At 36.6% G+C, this 22,196-nt stretch overlaps 1 protein-coding gene across 2 annotated transcripts in view; it reads left to right on the plus strand.

Annotated features, from left to right (window-relative positions):
• GPC5 (glypican 5) overlaps window positions 1–18,780 on the plus strand; it is a 629,773-nt gene extending 610,993 nt beyond the window's left edge. The window contains exon 8 of one of the 2 annotated variants that reach the window (XM_050334039.1): window positions 13,278–18,780. In XM_050334039.1, coding sequence (XP_050189996.1) covers window positions 13,278–13,447 — 170 coding nt within the window. In that variant the 3' untranslated portion in view covers window positions 13,448–18,780. Of the gene's footprint in view, window positions 1–13,274 lie in introns of both variants that reach the window. The other variant, XM_050334038.1, reaches the window with a different exon arrangement.
• Window positions 18,781–22,196: the final 3,416 nt, after the last annotated feature.

The raw sequence follows: 22,196 nt of genomic DNA on the forward strand, positions 1-22,196 counted from the left end.
GGGTTTCACTGAGCAGTTGACAGAAACTGGTTCTGTCACCAACCCGGACTTCTCAAGTGCTGAGGGCTACACACCAGCAAAATCATGGCCTGTGATAAGGTCACCCTTGGTGCCCAGATAGACATAGCAGCAACCCCTGGAAGAATTCATCGCCCTCTCACTCATCTGTAGCTCTGCTCCCAAAATCAGTGTTTACTGACAGCTTTCTTGGCCAAGTGAGAGGACACTATTTTGATCTGATGCCTGGGAAGGTGTTGGAATTTGATACTCTTCTCCCTGCTACACACACTGAGAACCTCTCTTGCTCCCTAATTTCCTGCTGAGTGTTAGAAACTGTTGGAGCATGACTGAAGTGTACTGAACGTGTCCTGCAACTCCTCCTGTGTGGAGGAGATGCATGACATGGCACAACTCACTCATGAGCCTGAAGGAAAAGAGGTACACAGAAGGAGGTACATAGAAGGAGGGCACACAGCAAAGGAAGAGATGTCATGATTACCACTTAAGCTTAAATGCCATTCCCAGACTTATAGTTTTATTGACTTAATAAAAACCTAGAGTCTGCGTTTTCAGCAGTTTAATTCATCTGCTTATTCTGCTGAACTATTCTTGGAAAATTTCCTTTGTTGTTTTACTTATAATAGCTTTTGAATGAATTCATTCATTCTACTCCAATTCTGTGGTTCTACTTATGTAATTATTTCTATCTTTTTGTGCCAGATATCTAGTCTGTGTAAGTTCAATCTTAGTCTTCTTACACTGGTTGTAGATTTTGATGGTACTAATTCAGTGGTCTACTTTTCTTAATGTCTTCATTGCTGCTGTGGCCAATTTTGCCATAAGACTTAAAAAAAAAATGTATATATACATATCAGTGATAAAATAAAAATAAACCTAACCTGGCTAAACCTAACTTTCCAAAATCAAATGTTTCAAGGTATACAAGAAATTGTTTTAACATTGAGTGTGTAAGAGAAGATCTAAGTAATTAACTCACTTTTTCCTAAGATGTAGGTTTTTTTCATTTTAGAGTGAACTTTTTTTTTCTTTAGGAGCCAGGCAGTCTAATTCTTCACCTTACACATATGCTGATTTCCTTCATTTGGACTTCCATTTGGAGTCCCTCAACAGAGAAATGTCCAATTGCCTTGAGAAAATAATTTGCTTCAGGACTGTCTGTACTGCTAGAAATAGGTATAATTTGAACAAGACTTTTCCTTCACCATTCTGAACAACTACTCAAACCTATTTCATGGCTTCTAATCTCTCTCTAAAATCAAAGTTCCTTGATGTCAGACTGAAAAGCAAACCTGTGGTAGTCTGCAAAGTAGTCATCCTATTATTCAGCTACCATTTTCTGGAAGATGCATTGAAAATTAGCATTTTTAACATTTTAACATGCCTCTTTACTGACTATGGTACAGCTCAACTTACCATGCTCCACTGAAAGTAGATTTAAAGCCAAAATGAGTGCCTCCCAGCAAAAACAAACAAACAAACGTAAAGTGCAAACTTACGGTGTCTTTAACTTACAGGTCCACACAGAATTACTTTAAATAGAGGTCACCTTTCTCCATTCTCTTCTCTTTGCTTTTTAACCCTCATCCATTATTTACTCACTTCTTTCTCTCTTGGATCAATATCTTCAGGCTAAAAACTTAAACTGTAAAAGTTCAGCTGTTTCTCATTCATCTGTATTCCTGTTTTCCTGAAGATCTGTGTTGTGACTAAAAATCTGTGTTGAAATCAAATTAACCATTAATAGCAGTTCAGTTTCTTTGTTTATATTTTAGCTAATTAAGTAAGGTATCATAGATAGGCCTTCACCTTCAGTTAGAAGTATGGAGCAGGCACAGTTTATGTATTTTTAAGAAACTCTTGAAGCCATATAGGTTTTCTTTTCATATTGGCATCCCAAGTGTTCTTGCTACCTATATGGAAAACAAAGAAATAATCTTTTCCTGTCAATATTTCTTTTCCTCTTTTCCACATATTATCTTTAGGCCTGTTATTACGTTACTCACTATTGTTGCAAGCCTGAAGACTGACATCTTGCTTTTGTTAGAAACTACTTTCCTCCAGTCTGTCACCTCGAACCAACCAAGACAATGGTTAGCCTTGTTAGGCTGTCGGAGCATAGATGGGTAAGCAGGTTTTTTCTCTTCAAGGACAGATGCTTGGGAGCCTAAAAGAAGCAACACTATTTGTGTGTTGCTGAATTGGAACTGTATATTTGCATGAAACCTGCATACTCCTATGAATTCCTCAAGGCCAGCTTTCCTAAGGAGAGGTAAAACTGCTACAGATATCAGATTTGGTCTTCAAATTGCCCGACAGTTACCTCTGAATTTAAAGACGGCATTTATTTTGATGTGTAACTGTTTATTTTTAGCAACTTCAGATCAAAGATCTTGTACTTGTGGGATGCACTGAGACACAAGACTTCCTATGGCATTTCATAGCAGTAAACACACAGAAAGATGCAGATCAATATTCATCAGTAAACATCACAGAATTTATCACTGACATTCGTCTAGCCTGAAAGAAATTGAAATGCTTTGCCAGAAAGAACTGTCTCTGAAATGAAAATCAGAGAGGAAAAATTTCTGTGAAAAATTGTGGGGTTTAAAACCTCATAATCTGATTAGAGCATGCATTTCTAAGAAGACATCCAAAATCTGATTCTTTTCAGTCATATGCTTTTGGTACAGATTTGAAATAATAGCTGATCTAAAAGTTGAAGAACCAAAAGTAAACCTAGAAAGGATGAGAAAGCAGTGACAGAAGAGAATCTCTGTGTTCTATTTTTATTTATAAGGAGAAAAGCTGTTCTTTTGTTTATAGTGAAGGAATTGATACAAGGACATGTACCTCCTTTACAGTTTCACACTTCCTTTTTTGTCAGTAATCCAGTCTTTGATGTGGGGTTGGGTCAAATATCAACAGTGGATTATACGTTTTCTCAGTCTGTTTCTGGGTGCTTTATGATGTTATGGTTAGCTGACAGTTTAAGTTCTTTTCCAGACTATAACAGCATGATCCTTCTTCCTCTTGCCAACACTTATCAGATACCATTGTAGGGTGGTTCTAAAAGTAAGCTCAAGCTGCAGTAAAACTAACTCATCAAGAAAAATCACAGATCTGATCATTTATCTCTGGGAACAGTTTCACAAGGGGGATCTTACACATGCCACTGAATGGTAACAGGTGGGTTTAATAGCCCCCACCTGGTAGGCAGAATAAGGAAATGACTGTAAGCAGTTCTGCCTTAAATCATCTTAAATTGTAGAAATATGTCATTAAATTTGCTTTACAGCAAAAATTAAGAAGAGCTACTTAATGTATAAGTACTTTTTGGGATTAAGATAATCTACAGGTTATGTTTTCTTTAACAGAGAGTGGAATTACTGGAATTCTGGATGGACTGACCTGAAAAAAATTACCGAAGTTACTTCATCATCTTAACAATGGGAATTGGATTAGTTCAGATTTATTTTCTAGAAAAGAGTGACTTTTTTTTTTTTTAATACTTTCATTTTAAAAACAGTAACCAGACAAATAGCAGAATGATGAACTGCTACAGTGAAATTGGGCCATAAATCTGGGGAATATGAATGATTAAAAAAAATTGAAAAACATTTCATCTTTTTAATGGGCCTAATTGATAATATTCTTCCTCAACCCAAGTTCATACATTACTTTCAGGAATTTCAGTTCAAATTCATCTCTCTCTTCTAGATGGTAGTTTTGTTGATTATCTCTCCTACAGCAAAATGAAAAATAAGAATATCAAAGAATCATGAGTAAATTGTTTCAAAGGACATTTATATTGGACAGCTGGACATGTGATTCATAGGAAGGAAACTAATACAGACCAGATGAAAATTCAGAGAATGAAGAATTTGCTTGCTTTTACATAGTCTGATTTATGGGACTCTAGGTTTATTTTAATTTTGTATTGATTACAAAGCCTTTGCATAGGTTAATGATAAAGGTTAAAACTCCTTCAATAGTAGAAAGGATTGGAAAGATGGATTTCTTCACTTAAAGGAGGCATTATTGGCAAAGCTGATTCCAGCACCCCAGAGCCTTGCAGTTATAATGAACATGTCTTATAATGAACATGGATTTGGAAGCTATTGCCCAAGAAAGCAATAGGAATAGATCTAATGAAGGTTACTGTGGTTCTCTTTACCTCAGACATAGTTATGCTTCATGTCTGTATGGAAAATAAAACTAAGGCTTTTAGACACCTAATACGTGCTATTATAACAAAACAGTTTTAGCACATGTGCTATATATGCTAAAACTGACCCTCAAGTAGAAAAGTACATATTAGCTGTTTCAACAAATAATGTTATCTCTTGCTGATTCTTGAGAATGTGAAACAAAAGGGAATGTTTTGCTTTGTGACACCATTTGTTTGTATTACATTAACTCATAAAAGCTTTGTTTTCTCAATGGAAATACTGAGTTCATTAATGTATAATGTGAAACAAATGCCACTGTCAACTTTGAAAGAAAACTTTTGAATACTGGACTAGAGACTTAATGTCTGCTGCTCTTGTAGTTAAAATGACTTGCCAGACTTATGTTAAGATCATTGGTTACACTCTATTTCTTGCGTATACAGATTTCATAAAATATGTGCACTTAAACATGATATATTGGATTAATTTCCTAATATATGCTTAACTATTCAGAATTCTCTTAGCTAATGCTATTAGGCGGGTTTCTTAATTGCTTTCTAACGATAACAGTAACACTATTCCTTTGTTTGTAGGTGAGATTACCTGCATCTTGATATTCTCTGTGGGGTTATAATTGCTATTTGTGTTGACTTGTGTATTATTACAATTGTTAAAATACATGAAGTAAAAAGGGAGGATTTTAGAGCAAATTATTTCCTCCAAATAAGTACCTATTACACATTACAGAAACTTTCTTCATAACATATATCTAGTGCATAGATAGAGAGCAAAACCTGACAACAGTTCAATGCCTGTGCTTCAAAGGGTTCTTACCTGCATCCTGCTACAGTGATATGTGTACCTATAACACAGTATGCTGTGAACATATATAGTGACATAGTTTTCATGGTAAAACTGGTGAAAATTCTGTCTCTTAAGAACAGAATTGAGTGGATAAAGGACAAGAAAGCTACTCTGAGAGATAAAGAAATCTAATGGTGGCTTGATTATCACCACATTTCATATACAGACACAAGAATCCCAGACACTGATGATCTCCCTTTGTGGAGGCAAGCGGAACATAAATTTGAAGTTGTTTTGGCACAGAGTGAGTATCATCTCTCTGTTCCACATCACCTCATGGCATATAGCTCCTGTTCAGTCCTCTGGTACTCCAACTCAGCGTTCTCCTTGGGATCTGATACAGATTGCATGGGCTACTTTTCTCAGGAATAGCCATGAAAACCCACATGACTGCATTTCACTAAGAGAAATGACTGGCCAATTGCAGAGGTGAGACTTGTGAGGACATTAAGAATTTGCTGCTAGAATTTATATCACAGTACAGAATCTTCCTACGATACTAAACAATCCTCCAAATGTAAGTGATTTCATTGGCTGTGGTCTACGTTGGCAAGTAATTTAGCTAGCGACTTGTCTCCTGGTTTCAGCTACTGTTACCCACATTGCAGGAACATTTATTCACTCCACGGCTGAGCACTAAGGAAAACCATCTCTATCACTCCAAAATAAACTTCAAGTTCTGTGGATAATTCATTCAAAGGACTGCTTGCAAAAGGCAACACAAACCAGACAGCTGAAGGCTTGGGTTTCTCTGCCCTAGAGAATCCCGCAATAAAATGCAGGCTTTTTATTTTCAAAACATTGCCTCATGCCTGAATATCATAACCCAGAGCCTGTAATGCATTCCTTCAGTTTCATGATATAAAAACACCACCTGGTGGGTTGCAGCACAACCCTCATGTTTTTTTCAGGAACTTTGAACTAAAAACAAACAAACAAACAAAATGATGACTGGGTCTCTGAGACAGAGAGATCACTGTGTGAGGCTTAAAAGAGATGCAGGGCACTGTACCATGTGGCAGAGATCTGTTCAGCAGTTTCTTCTAGGTATTGCTGTCCCTGAGCACAGTAGGTATAAGCCACTCAACACCACCTTGCCTGAAGGATCTCCTTCTGGGATGTATATTTATTTGTGTAAATATAGCTCCAATGAAATTTTCTGTACTTGAGCAGGAAACACTTTCATGAGGCACTGGCTTCTCAGAAATGTTTGCACATATCGGATATTGACTGTTTTCATGGCAGTATGCAACCCTTCATCCTGCCCTTCAACACCAGATGCTGAAACCAAAATTGATTAAAGGCAGGGGTTTAGGCATAAAACTGAAAAAATACTACTACAGGTGAAGCAAATATGAACTCCATCAATACTCCACTTTTTTATTTTATTATTATATTTTATTTTTGGTTTTCTTACCTAAAATTTCTAAAATGTAACCCATTTTTGAGATCTACATGATTTGGCATTTAGTTCTAGTTTTCCATCAAAGATATAAAACTTGATGGTAGGGAATATGTTGGAAAATATTCACTGGTCACTCATTGTTGAACTTCTTAGGTGAGTAACTGTAGAACTTATCTGTCCAAATTCAGAGTATTCCATCCCCTTCTGCATTTACTTATTTCTCTACATTCATTGTAATGGGAGCTGCTGTAACTTACTGATGCAAGGATTCAGTTGTCTAAATAGAAGGGCCAAAAGCCACTGGAGATGCTTTAAGATATCCAAGATGTCCTTAAATAGTTTTGCAAGAATCAGGCCTCTTTTGGATAAGCAGCTTATGTCAAGTGTGATACCTCTCTTCCCTATGCCTAAAATGTCTGTAGACATCTTTGTTTAACCAAATGAACCCAAGGCTTAAATGCAGAATCTACAGATATGAAAAACTAAATGGAATTAATTGCACCTTGCATATCATCTCTTTTTATCGTCTGAAGCTCACCACTTCAGCATCAACATAATGCTACTTTGTGCTGCATTTCGGGTTATTCTCACACTTAGGCTTAACATTTCTGACACAAACTGAACCATATAACCACCATTACAAAGTAAATAAAATTTTGCTCTGCCAAAATATGAGCTCATTTGTGATTTAAAAAAAAAATTGTATTGAATTGTTTTTAATGGATGTATTTTAAGGACTCTGGCCTCATATTTAAAAATGATCTCATACAACTGAGAAGGCGTAAGTTAGTTTTTAGCTTGTTGGAATTCTTTAATTTTGCCTTTTCATTACTTTGGTTTCTTCTTGCATAAGGTAGAGTGACTGTGGAAGAATTTATGAGAATTATGAGAATCACTGACTCTAATTTATAAAGATAATCAATATCCCTGTGCTCCAAGGCACACATTAATCACTGGATGCTAGAATTTAGGGGTCCCAATGGACTGATTATTTTAATTTGTCACTTTATTTATTGTTTCTCCCACCTCCAAAGCACCAGGCAACAGTCACAAGCAGACTCAAACAATGAAATAGAGACATTACTGTTTTAGCAAAATCTATTAATTTTGGGTTTGAAGCTTCTTTTCTGTTGCACCTTACCCTTACTGGCAAGCTATTGAAATTGATACAATTAGACTGAACTCAAATTAAGATTTTAGACCCAAAATAATGACACAAGGTGATAGGAGTAAAAACTATTTTACATCATGCAATTTTACTCTCAGTGAATGCTGTTTTCTGGGCTAATTCATTGATTTCACTGACAGGGCATTGATAGGGCAGCAGTTATATGTATGTCTATGTAATAACAGGTTACATAATGAAAAAGTCTTCATTCACTCTAAATTAATAAAGCTGGATCCTCTGTTCTTTTATCATGAACTTTGGAGCAAACAGAGCTTCACTGAAAGACGAGTTTGAACTATTAAGAAATTCAGCTAACTAAACTGATTTATAATTCAGATATGGCAAATATATGTGCAATGTTACATAATTCAGTTTTCTTTAAAATTAAAACTTAAAGATCCCCAAAGTTTCATTGGAAAAATGCTTGAAAACTGTGACATTTCTTTAGCCTCTGTGGATCAACTGTTAATTTCTCCTTCATTAAATGAGAACTATACAAAATAAAGCAAATATATATTTTTCAGTAGGTTGATTCCTGACTTAATTCTCAGCAGAAGTATCTCATGTATCTCTCACTATTCATGTCTTCAAAAGCAACCTAGTCAAAGAATGGTAAAGTTCCTTCCCTGTGTACTACTTTTTAATGAAATCCAGTGGGAGGTTTCTTTCTGCTTATTTGTTTGTAACTAGTGCTGACTTGTGAAACATTTAATACTTACCAAGTCACCAAATCACAGAATTGTTGGGGTTAGAAAGAAGCTCTGCAGGCATCCATTCCAGTGATGCTGCTCTTTTCCATTTCTCTTAAACTGTGCAATGGAGAGGGGAAAAGTTGCATTGCATAATAAAAACACAGATTTCCTGAAGAGTGTGAATACACTGCTATGTGTGTACTATACGAAGGGCATATGTTCAAGCATAATATAGCATATGTTATCCTTTCAGGGACACCCCTTAGGTTTTCCAAGTATAGATGAAATCATAGAAACAGCAGCCTCCAGAAATTAGTCCTTTGCCAGGTACCCTTGGTAATAGAGTTTCACACATCTTTTCCTCCCCTCATTAAGACTGTGTTATCAACATCACATAAATTTCATGTGAAAGAGTCTCTTTGATGACATTGTATAGAAAAATGTCCAGTGAAATGAAGGGAGAAGACATCCTTTAGAAGCTTTGAAAGCTCCAGTTGATGAAAGATTGGCTAATAAAACAAGAAGTTTTTGGAACTAGAATGTCATTTTAATTTAGGGAATGAAAATGCAAAGTAAATACTTTATTGATGTTATTGTTGTAGTTAAATTAATGCATTTTTTTAAGTTTAACTACATAAAGTCACTATTGAAAACTTATGACTGTGAATTGCAGGAATCAAATTAATATTATGTCTTCCTTCATACTAAAAAGATACATCTACATTAGTCAGTGTTGCTGTTTACTTGACACAGTAAGGAGATTGTCCTAACTCTTGCTTGCTGCAAATTCCTGAGCCCATTGTTCTGATATCACTGTCCCTTCATTCTACTTAATGATTATGCTATTCTTGTTGCCTTTCCCTAAAACTTTTTCAGATTACTTTATCAGCTTCATCCAAATTTTTCTTCTACTTCCCCAAAATACTATTGCTCTTTACTGCCATCTATAAATTCATGACCAGCATTCCCACGTCATCTTTTTCCACGTATCTCACTATTATTAACTACATTTTCAGCTTCATATTTAAAAATTTTCATCTCTGTCAAATCAGAGTTTTGGTCTATTCATCTAGGCTTTATGTATTTTTTTAAACTCTCATAAAGATTTTGGACAGAACTTCAAGTAGTTATCAGGGTTTTTCTTCACCACTCATGTGTTAAAATATCTTGAAATTTCAATTACATATGATTTAAATAATTATTTTTTCTTCTAAGAAGAATTCTGTCCGCAACTTCACAGTGCTTCTAAAAGCAGCACTCCACATTCTTTCCTATATGAAACACTATCCCATCCTTACTTAAATGTTTCCTCGTACTTGAGGTTCATAGGTAATTCTGGTTCCAAAAAGGCTGTATTTTGAACCTTCCAGAACATCATAAGAGTGTTTCACAGAGAGAAATCCAGTTCTTTCTCCTCTCTAACTCTTTTTCTGGGTTTGTGTCCAATGGGATATTCGCAGCAGCTTATTTCGCCCTTTCTGTTTCCCTTGAAACCCCATGTTAGCTCTGTTATATGCTACTCAGCAGACAGAAGATAATACAGCTAGGTGGTTGAGGTTAGACTACTCTCACACAAACACTTTCTGGTTTGGTTTCAAAGTAGGCCATTGTCAGAGGATGTTCCATTTAAAACTTTTAAAATATTTAAAGTCCCAGCATGGCCCTTGGTAGGCAAGCATCTACTACTCCAAGGTCATAACCCATTTTTGTCATATTTTGACAGTATTAGTAGACAAACTCCATGTCAAATGAAAATCTTCCATGACTTTATGATTAACTTGTCAAATCAAAGATTCTTGCTGAATATTGAAAGGAAATTGTATTTTTGCTGAAGTTATTCTGGAGAACACAACAGGTCAGCTCTCAACGCTGCCAGTACCATTATCTGCCACAGGCCTTAAATATCTTTGGAACATGTTAAAAAGCATTAGAAATACTCTGCAGCTGTTATAATATAATGGTATGCTGTAATAATTATCACAATTTTCAATTAAATTCTTTTACCGATTATTTTTTTTCTAAACCAGAGCAGGACAATACTTTAAATTGCAGCCACTTACTGAGTTTCAGAGCTGATGCTGGGGACAGGTATGTGATATTTGTCAGCTTTGCTTTATATAGGCTTATGCAAATGATAACTTTTCTTCAGAAAAGAAATATAATTTGAATCTCCACTGAGACTTCTGAGTTTTACCATTTTCCAGTCAAAATATTATTTCTAGTATTATTTTGATACTAAATTAGACATTTATCAGAGATAATTTGAAATACCTGGGAAACTTAAATGCCTTTTCTATAACATAATTCCAGCTTCAGGCATGTGGGGAGACTAAAACCAAATAAGTTTGCTTTATTTTTGGTCTGTTCTGCTACAAATGTTTGAATAGCTCTCATTGCAAGTATGCCATGAACTGTGGAAATTAAATTCATTTAGAGAAAAGGAGCACTTCTGTTATTGATAATGATTTATGAAAGGTGGCATATATGTTTAAATCCTGATGCATACTGGACAACAGAACCTACTTATTTAAATAGAAAGTGTAACCTAGGTTTAGGAATTAAATTCATAGTTATATTTATTGGAGATAAGTTTTGGAATAGGCCTATGGGGCTGAATAGGATAAAGGTTTGCTATATGTTTACACTACAATCCTAACATTGAATGTCAGAGAGTATGTTAAATTATTTATGACATTTTAGTTGATCTAAGGAAAATATATTGATGGGTTTCAACACATTTTTAAAACGCTGTTTTCTGTTTTCATGGGAACTTCCGAAGTCTGTAGTTTTCATTTGAGGCAGGAAAGAATAGAAAAAAAATCCATCAAAAAAAATCTCTATTTTCCATAATATTGTAAATTAAATTTTCACTAGAAGTTAAACCCAACTCTCCAGTCAGTAATTAATATCTAGTGACAGTGCCTTTAGATTCAGAACACATACTCTAACTGAAGCTGGTTATTTCTTCAACTACAAGACCTAGGAGTTATATTCCATTTTTATGATCATTTGCTTTTATAAGTGATATCCTGGATAAGGACCTATCTTTCACTGGTGAGATAATGTATCTGTAAATACACTGGGAAAAATCTACTTTGTTAGACCTATAGCATTCAGTGAACTGCTTTGTTTTATAAGTAAGAGTTGAATTTTTCACTGTCTGTTGAAATGAGTCTTTTAAATATAAGAAAACCTGACTAAAACTCTGGAGAAATGATACAAACCACTTTTTTGCTTTGTTTTGCTGTTGTTCTACTTGTAAAAATTCCCTGAAAAGAAACCACCTTGATATACCTTGATATTGATGATCTACCCTACATACGATTCAGTGAAGTGTTGAGTGACTGCTCTTTCTCTAGACAGGTTACTGAGTCTGCATGATGAAGAAAGGTTGTATTCCCTCCTTCCCAACATCTGCTGTCACTCTTCCTTCTTGTTTGTCCACTTGCATTGTACTTACGGAGCTAATTTTCACAATTCCAGGAGGATAATTGGATTGATAAATCCACACAAAATAGCAGTATATTCCACTTAGTACAGCAGCACAGAAGACTATGGTTTTTTTCAGACAACATCTAGCAGGTTTTTTCAGACATGTTTGACTTAAGCTGACTCTTCCCTTAATGCTTTTTTTCAAAGCTGCAAGAAGGATATTTGAGTACATAGAACATAAGTTCACAAAAAACATCTTTCAAGTTGCTTTTAGAGAAAAGAGAACTTTTAACACAAGCACAAAAAAAAGTTGTTCTTTTTAAAAATGACTATCCTCTGCAGCTTCTGTTAAACCATCTTAACAAAGAAGATAACACCATAACTAAAATATTTATAATTCATCATAGTCCCTTTGAATAATAAAAAAAAAAAAGAAAGGTTCACTACTTTATTCATCTCTCCTAATGATACAGAGAGGAAAGAAGTACCTAAACAATGAATACTAATGCAGAAACTCAGACTGTAAAATCAATATGTCAGCTCAGTAGAGCTGAGCTTCTTTCTAATGCTGCTGTTCCAGCAGTAGAGTTTACCTTCTGAATTATATATGTATTGACCTAATTACATAAATATTGACTTTGCTTTATATGAAGCCTTTTTCAGTCTCAGTGTAATTACAATGTCAATATTTGTTGTATGTAATAACACTGAATTTACACTTGTTAATTTTGATTGATAGTGGCATGCCACAAGTTATTATATGGGATAAGACAGTTAGTGTAGAAGCATGCATAGCAGATACAAGCAGCTGACAATGCTAGCAAATTTCAGTGTGTCTCCAAGATCTTCTGTTTTCAATGTTTAACCAGGCAGAGGAAATATAATGGGTGACTGTATCCTTGTTCCATACAAAGTACTGTTTTGAGGTGGAGAAATGTTTACCCTGGTCCAAAAAAAAAGTACAAACATTCGGCTGGGAACTCAGTGAAAGAGTTCCTGTTTAAAGTTAGCCTTACAATTTTGCCTTACAATGTTGTAAATTCTGTTTAAATTGTACCAAAATGGAAGTTTTATATAGCAACAACTGTATTTTTCTGCATACCTTTCATCAACTATACATTATTTTGGAATATTTTTGGGACCCAGACACAAACAATTTCCATTACATTATTTCTCTTTTTCTTCAAATCCTAGAAAGATGTGAGCAGTAAACTTTTAGATACTCCTGGGACTTGCAAAACTGTTCACTTCGGTTTGCAAATGTTTGCTGAGATATATTTCTACAAGAACAATTTTGTTCAGAACTGCCAGACCTCTGAACTGCTTTCAATGATGAATAGCCATATAGTGTAGTGCATGTTTCTAGATGCAATTATAAAGGATTTAAATTTGGCAGCTGCATGAGAATTAGAAACCACACTGTGACAGTCTGTGTGCTGAGGATATTTAAATTTGTTCTAGCTATAATATGTTGCCAGTAGTGACAAGGCATGCATCATTCTGTATTTTCTTGTTTGTCTCAGCAGGGATGCCAGACAAGACGAACCTCAGTGACGTAAAGCAAATCCATCAAATCAACGATGGCAGCACTTTAGACGCAACTGGAGCAGGATGTACAACAATGGCCGATTATATAGCGTTTATGCTGATTAGTTTGGTAACACTATTTCTCAGTCTTTGCTTAGCTCTGGCTTGATAAACTCATTGTCATCTGTTTATCCTCACTCACAAGCCTGGAATAAGGGATCTGGTGAATATAGCAATATTTATGATATCATGTATAATATCAGCCTCTGATCTTAGGCATAAATATTAACAAAGATTTTGTGTAATAAATTTAACCTGTGGGGTTTTTAAATGCCTGTACAGTCACACAAAGTCATGTTTTCTTTTATAATATTTTATGTTAGAAATAAGTTGTCTATGTTCGGGTTTTTTTTAAAGCAATTTGTAAAAAAAAGATCACAGTATCACTGAGTCATGGAAAGGGTCCCAGGAGATCACCGCGATGAACCCTATGCTCTGAGTAGACTCACTTGGAGCAAGTTGCCCAGGGCCAAGTGCAGTTGGTATTTGAATGTCTCCAAGGGTGGAGACTCTAGAGAATCCCTGGACTAACTCTTCTGGGTTTTGAGCATTCCTAGCAGAATTTTTTTTCTTACATTTAAATGTTGTCTATTGTATTTCAGTTTGTGCCCATTGCCCATTGTGCCCATTGTGTCCTGTCACTGGGCAACACTGAAAAGAGTTTGTCTCCATTGTGTTTACTCCACTTATTTATTTACAGTATTTATACACTTTAATAAAATCCCTCCCTTCATCTTCTCTTCTCCATGCCAAATAGACCAAGCTGTCTCTGCCTCTCCTTGTATAAGATTTGTTCCCATACCTTAAAAATCTTCATGGCCCTTTGCAGGACTCCATCCATTATGTCCATGTCTCTCTTGCCCTTGTCCTTGGGAGCCAAGACCTGGACACAGCACTGGACATGTGGTCTCGCAAGTGCTGAACAGAAGGGGAGGATCACCTCCTTTGATCTGCCAACAATATTTTTCCTAATTCAGCCCAGGAGGTAGCTGGTTGTCTTTGATGCCAGAGCACACTGTGGGCTCTTGTTCAACTTGGTGTCCATTAGGACCTCAAGGTCCTTCTCTGCAAAATGCTTTCTACCCAGCATGCATCAGCCTGTACTGTTGCATGGGATTATTCCTCCCCAGGTGGAGGACTTGGCATTTCCCTTTCCCGAACTTTCTGAGGTTTCTATCAAGCCATTTCTTCAGTCTGCAGAATCCCTCTGAATTAGTAATTCTTTTTCATAGTTTAGAAAAAACACAGATACTATGTATGTATATGAACACACGTATATAAGCCCATTTTATCTAGGGATAACAGCAAGGTTAAGATTCAGTGTTGGATTAAAGTATCTTTATACGTCTACATATAGATATTTACATATGTGCTCTGTATCTCTAAACCATAGCTATAGTCATTGGATTCAATTGCTAAAATGCCAACAAGTACCAATTGCGAAGCTGTTAAAAAACCTACCTGGTGTCCACTACTGGTCTGATTGGTTTCAGGTCTTTGGGTAAGTGACCAGAGCCCTTTGTCAACACAGTCAGTGAAGCTCAGTACATTATTCAGCTCCCGTGAACACGGACACCTAAAAAGGCAACTCAGTTACCCAAAATAAATGACTTGGATTTCTTGGAGTATAAGATTTCTTATATTACATATTCTTATATTATATTTCTTATTATAATAAGATTTCTTGGAGTATCCAAAACATCCTCATGGGACTGACATACACAGTGCAGGATTTATTGGGAGTTCCAGAGGCTTCCTTAAACGGGAGTCATGGGGAGTGGCAACTTGTAGCTAAGTGGAACATCTTTCATTAACTCAAATAGATGTAGACATTCACATGTGGTCCATGAATCATAGACCATCAGTGTTATTGGTAGCTTAGATACCTAGCTGCAGTGGTGACACATGAATGCAAATCTGAACCACAGGAATTCCAACTCAAGTTCTTATGCTTTATAAGATGAGCCAAGCTCATGTGTTCCACAGTATTAATGACACATTATATATTACTGTTATAAGATTTGATTATTCTGCCATGAGCAATTCCCGCATAATTTCAACCAGAATATGTTTAAGAATATTTTGTACTTATTTTTCCTTTACAGTCCTTTCCAAGAGGAAAAAAAATAAACTGTACAGGATTGTATGCATTCATACTGTACCTAGAACTCTTCCTAGACTGAAAAAGTTACTTTTATATGAGACTAATATAAAGAAACATATATAAATATTTTTATTGCCAAACATATGTGTTAGTCATTAATGTGCACAGTATAACATACAGTATAACATACAGATAACCAGATAAAATTTAGAGAAAAAATTTAGAAAATAAGTGAACATTCCCATGAGCAATTCCATGCCCAGATAAACACCATTAATAGGTGTGCGCAGTGTGTACACTTTGCTTGACCTCTTTTTTTTCTTTTGCGTGTTTTGTAAATCAGTCTTTCAAAATCACTAGCCTTTTTCGCTCAGCATACATGAAATTATGACATTGGTAGTTCAGGGAAATAAAATGTGACTTCTTTCTTTTCCTTTTTATGTCGACCACATTGGTAATCAATCTAGTTCAGCAACTTTTTTTTGAACAATGATCAGTATCAGTCCTCTGTCCTTCACATTGCAGGCAATGATGAGGGAAGAACCAGGAAGCCAGCATATAAAATCAAGCTCACTAGGGATAAGCCTGGAGGTGGCACACACAGTGTTTGAGGGATGATGTGCTAGCGAGATCCTTCAGTCTACCATCTCAGCAGAGATAGGGGATGGAAATCTGTGCAGCAGCAAAGACACAAGTGTTATTGGTGTGTTAGAAACCATGTAAGTGCGTGAGAATGACCACGCAGAAATTAGGGTTTGTCCTCCCAAGAAGCAGCAGGATCAATAGCCTAACTGAAGTGCATCACACAATGCACACAGCATGGGCAACAAAGAGGAGTAGCTGGAAGCCATTGTGCATCAGGAAAACTATGGAATAGCTGCCATCACAGAAACATGGTGGGAGGTCTCACAGAACTGCAGTGCTCTGATGGATGGCTATAAACTCTTCAGAAGGGATAGGCAAGGAAGGAGAGGCATTGGGGTAGTCCTGTATAGTAAGAAGTGTTTTGATGCTCTAGAGCTTGAAAACTGTGTCAACAGGGTTGAGTATTTGTGGGTAAGAATTAGGGGGAAAGTCAATAGGGCAGATATCCTGGTGGGAGTCTATTACAGACCACCCAACCAAGATGAAGAGGCAAATAAAATATTCTAACAGCAGCAGGGAGAAGTCTCACAATCACTACCACTTTTTCTTGTGGGGGACTTCAACTTACCATATGTCTGCTGGAAATAAAACACAGCAGGAGGTTCCTGAAACGTGTGGAAGTGACCTATCTGTCACAGCTGGTGAGTGAGCTAAACAGGGAAGGCACTCTGCTGGACTTGTTGTTTGTGAACAGAGAAGGACTGGTGTGTGATGTAGTGGTTGGAGACAATCTTGGGCAAAGTAATCACAAAATGAGTTTTCTCCTCTTGGAGAAGTAAGGAGGGCAGTCAGTAGAACTGCTGTCTTGGACTTCTGCAGGGCAGGCTTTTGCCTTTTTAGGAGGTTGGTTGAGAGAGTCCCTTGGGAGGCAGTCCTGAGGGGCAAAGGAGTCCACAAAAGCTGTGCATACTTCAGGAAGGAAAACTTAAAGGCATAGGAGCAGTCATCCCCACATGCTGAAAGGTGAGCCAGTGTGGAAGAAGAGCTTACTAAAGTGAGTTTATTAAGGAAGGCAACTTAACTAAGAAAGCTTCTGCTGCTTAGTCTTATAAAAGCTTAATGGCTATTTAAAAGTTTTTCTTCAGTGATACCTTTGTCTTAAGATATGAATGTCTAAAGTTAAGATTATGTCAACATTCACATAGGTCATTTTATTATCAAGAAATTCCCCAGAAACTTACAGGAAACTGGAATACAGAAACTGTCAGATGATTCTAAGTTGGGCAGGAATAATGATCTGCTGGAGGGTAGGAAGACTCTGCAGAGGGATCGGGACAGGCTGAATCAATGGGCCCAGGCCAATGGTATGAGGTTCAAAAAGGCCAAGTGCTGAGTCCTGTGCTTGGGTCACAGTAATCCCATGCAGCACTACAACCTGTGGAAAGAGGGACTGGAAAGCTGCCCAGTGGATAAAACACTAGGGGTGCTGGTCAAAAGCTGCTGAACTTGAGCCAGTGGTGTGTCCAGGTGGCCAAGAAGGCCAATGGCATCCTGGATTATATCAGAAATAGTCTGGCCAGCAGGACCAGGGAAGTGATCATCCCCACACACATTCAGCCCTGGTGAGGCTTCATCCTAAATCCTGTGTTCAGTTTTGGGCTCTTCACCACATTAAGGTGCTGGAGCAGGTCCAGAGAAGGGCAGTGGAGCTACTGAAGGATCTAGGGAGTAAGTCCTATGAAGAGTGGTTAAGGGAGTTGAGACTGTTTAGCCTGGAGGAAAGGAAGCTTAGGAGTAACCTTATCACTCTCTACAACTACCTGAAAGGAGGTTGTAGCAGGTGGGGATCAGCCTTTCCTCAACAGCAACTAGAGACATGATGAGAGGATATAGACTCAAGCTGTGCCAAGGGAGATTTAGGTTGGACATTAGAAGGAATTTCATCATGTGAATCATTGTTAAACATTGGAATGGATTGCCCAGGTAGGTGATGGAGTCACTAGCCCTGGAGATATTTGAAAAGGTATGCAGATGTGGCACTTAGGGATATGGTTTAGTGGTGGACTTGGCAGTTCTGGGTAAACAGCTGGACTCAAGGATCTTAAGCTTCTTTTCCAGTCTAAATGATTCTATGATTCTTGACTGTCCATTTCTATTTTCTTTAGGTGTAACTGTGTTTTCAAATGTGCTTGTATCTCCTGGGGAAAAGGTACTGAAGTACTTATTCTCATAACTAATATCCTAGCACTTTAAATAAACATTTCAAGGTGACAGCTTTCCTTTGTAACTGGTGAAAGAGTATAAAACCCATTTATTTCCTTGGGAAGCAAACATTGTTTTTCTTTTCATGATTAATAAAGTATGATTACAACAGCCAAGTAAAAGGTTATCTTTGTGTTTCTCTCTTTCTATAGATAGATGCACATATACCTCATTTATGTCTCTGTACCTGTATATTTATATGTTTAGTAAAATAATATTCTTGTTCATATTATAACAAGATTTAGATTAACTTATTGAAGATTTCAAATTAACCTAAATATTTCCATAGCATCCTCTCAGGATAATGAATTAAAATATGTGTTTGAAGCTATCTCTATTTATTTTTTAAAAATTCAGTTCTACTCTGAAGTAATTGTGTAAATATTAATCTTATTCAGAAAAGTATGTGGTTTTTTTATGTGCTCTGAGTCATAACTGACTATAATAGGAATTAAAATAAAAGTTGTTTCTAACTATATTACAATAAGAAAACCTTGTGTGACTCTAGTAAAACCCTGATTTTCTTCTTGAAAATCTTAGCAAAGTATTAATGAAGTTCTAACTCTTCTTTCTTTTTTCCTGGTGATACATGAACAAATGTTGCCAGACAAAATACGTGTATCTTGCTTTAGAAACTTTTTTTTGCTTTATTTTGGTACTTTTTAATGTGAAATGCTAAAGACAATATACCTGCTACCCCATGAAGCTCTTTTCCAGTTCACATTGAAGAGGAAGCTCACGCTGAGCTTCTGTGGTTGGGAGGGCTCGGTCGATGTATCTCATCACCCCTCACAGTGCAGAGGGCTGTGCTAAGATCACCTGCTGTGCATGCCTAATTTAGGTGTCACAGCAAAGTCTCTCCAGGTTTGTCAAGCGGTCTAAATCCATTGTTAGTCTCTTGAATGTAAGTCACATAGGGGTCTTTCTCAGTGGCAGTTTCTGCTTTTCCTGCTTCTCTCAATGTCACTCTGTTTCCCATTTCTGCTGGTTCAAGAGTTTACAGGATCCTGCAGTGAAACTGGTCGGGGTGTTTCGGACCCAAAGGATCTCCTCAGTCAAGTTCACTTTGCATCTTCAAAGACAATGCCACTGGTACAATGGATGGTATGGCCACAGTGCTCATGGAAGTTTAGTCACACATTTATAGCAGGTGAACACAATGTGAGGGACAACAAAACATCTGAATAGCATAAAATCATAATAGAGTCTGAATTTATTCATACATATGCCACACATGAATGTGTATAATGGATCTCTTTTGCTGATGGGCAAAAACATACTGCCCAATACATACCTCAGTATACCTTATCCTGAGTTGTTTCCCTTCCTTTGTCCTTTGTATCTGTCTTTAGGGGACTGGTATTGTATAAAATGTGCTTTCCTGTTTACTTTTAGTTCACTTTATTTAGATCTATAACTAACATATTTGTGCTAGCTTTTAAAAATAATTTTCATATCTGTTCACATTCCTGGTTTTTGGCAGACAGAACTGTTCATGAAACCTGTGTCTTTCACCTTTATATAAACAACAACAACAACAATAACAAAAATCCACAAACAAACAAACAAACAAGCACAAAAAAACCCCACACATAAAAAAACCGCAGAGGTTTGTCAAATGAAGCAACCTTCAAAAAGGTAAAAAGCAACTTGATCCTGAAGCATAAAAGTTGCTTGTCATGTATATCTTTATTAAGATATTAAACATACGGTATTTTTGGTGTCCAAGAAATGGTGGAATGGAAATTAGTGCATGGGCCAGGTCCTTCTTTTAGACATTTGTGATACTAGTGAATTCCTTGGATATAACTTAAAGCATAACTTGACATGGTATTATTTACATGCAAAATTGAATTGATACACTTAATACAATAAGATTGTTTTCAGAAAAGTATCACAAAATTACAGGCAATAGCAATTTGCATTTCTCTGCTCTAGACTGGTTTTATGTACATCATAACAAATAAAAAAAAAATTTAGAAAATGAAGATTTTTATTGAGAACTCTTACCTCTATGACTCTAAGGAAAAAATAAGAAATAGATAACTTGGTGATAAAAAGTTCAGCATTTTAGTAATCTAAACAGCAAGGACAAGAGGAAACTACTTCTGCTCAAATATGTAATTAGACTTGCACATTAATATGTGGTTAAAATAAGTATTTTGAAATAGTGTCTTAATTCTCAGTTCAATCTTTTGCCCTGAAAATCCTGTTTCTCTGTATCATTTTAGAACCACTGAGGACAGTGGAATTTCTGTGAGAAATGTTGAGGTATACTCTAGGTAGGCAAAAAGGTTTCTACACTGTGTCACATTATTTTCAGTGATCTATGAATAAAAAATACAAAATATCAGGTTTATAGAAGACCATAAGTATGCAGGCAATTTCAAATCCTAGAAAACACTGCAAACTCACTGATTAATAAAAAACATAAAGTAAAAGTGTTTTAGAGCTATCTGTTTCTTTAAGCAAAGGGGAAAATTAATCTAAGCTCGTGCCTCTAGAACTTAAACTCTCACTGACTGAGCCTTTTCTGCACTCTGGAATAATCCAGTTGCTGAAACATAGGCCTAGTTTTACAATTAATTGCTTGTTTATGAATAAAGAGAAAATGCACCATACATAGAAAGTCAAGAATTTACTGCTAGTAGAATTTAAGAATAATTATTAGTCTAGAACTATTTCCAAAAAAAGGAAAGCACAGTGACTTTATTAAAATATTTCTACACAGAAAAAGTTGCAATAAGAGTAATGCAAATAAATTGTAATACATAAACTACATGGTTTCTTTCATGTAGTTTTATACTCAACCTTCCACTGTTTGTATGGGTTCTAAAACTGGCAATTTCAGACTGTAGAAGAGGCATTATACAGGGTTGTCAGCATCTGGGGTCGTTCAAAGGGAGGAATATGACATTGCTGCTTTATTCTTCCTCACCTTATATCACGGGTGGGGTTCGGCCCCGCGATCGACCCTAGCGCACATTTTGTATAGGAAACGAGTCCCCAGATAGGTGACTCACAAAATGGCTCTTTATTAAAACAAGGTTTCAGTTTATATAGAGGGTACATAGAAGGGTCTCGAACAAGGGTGGGATTCTTGCCAGAGGCACGAATCCTGAGGATCAGAGATAAGGGAAAATGGAGGGATTGGCCGCAGGGATATGCCCAGCCATATAGGGAAATTTGGGAGTTAGGGAAGGAGGGGTAGGAATGGTGAGGGGGGCACAGATAGGGGAATTCTGCAGGGGTCTGTGGAAGCGGCGTCTTATCGCTGGATCTCAGGCGCTTCCTGCAGTTGCAGCTGTCAGAGCACCTCTAGATAGATTTCTTCCTCCGAGGTTTCTTCGCAGCCTTTCTGCATCTGTCTCCATTCTCTGTAGGCCTCTGCTGGTCCACTCCCGACAACCTTAGGATTCACTTTATGTAATTTTATGTGCTTGCTAATATGTTTCCATACCTTTGCTTTTCCTTCATTCATCTGTTGCTACAGATCATATCTGAATTTACTATATATGGTGGTATTTACATGTGTTAGATACTGTCTCTTGGTTCTCTTTGTGACCCTTAAAACCAGTTTTGTCTTGATCCAGATCTGCATTTCTTTAACAGCCATGGGTATGTTGTTTAGAGCCATGGGGTCCCCAAGTACCAACTCCATGCCTTGTCTTTTAGAATCCCATGCCTGTGCTCCTCTACACCACACCCTGTGTCTGTAGTTCTCTGCTCTTGCTCTAAGTCTGTATTTCTCTTCATAAGATCGTCTTAGAGTCATAAATATCCCATTATACATGAAATAACTGCTTGTTATTGCTATCTATATAAAACTAAGGTTGTCTCATGCAAAGATAAATGAAAGTAAACCAAATTTACCATAGTCATCTGATCAATCAGAAAAAAAACTCTC

Source organism: Myiozetetes cayanensis, unplaced genomic scaffold (genome assembly GCF_022539395.1).
Source record: "Myiozetetes cayanensis isolate MyiCay16 unplaced genomic scaffold, myiCay2020 scf5-8, whole genome shotgun sequence".
In the NCBI taxonomy this organism is placed as follows: domain Eukaryota; kingdom Metazoa; phylum Chordata; class Aves; order Passeriformes; family Tyrannidae; genus Myiozetetes; species Myiozetetes cayanensis.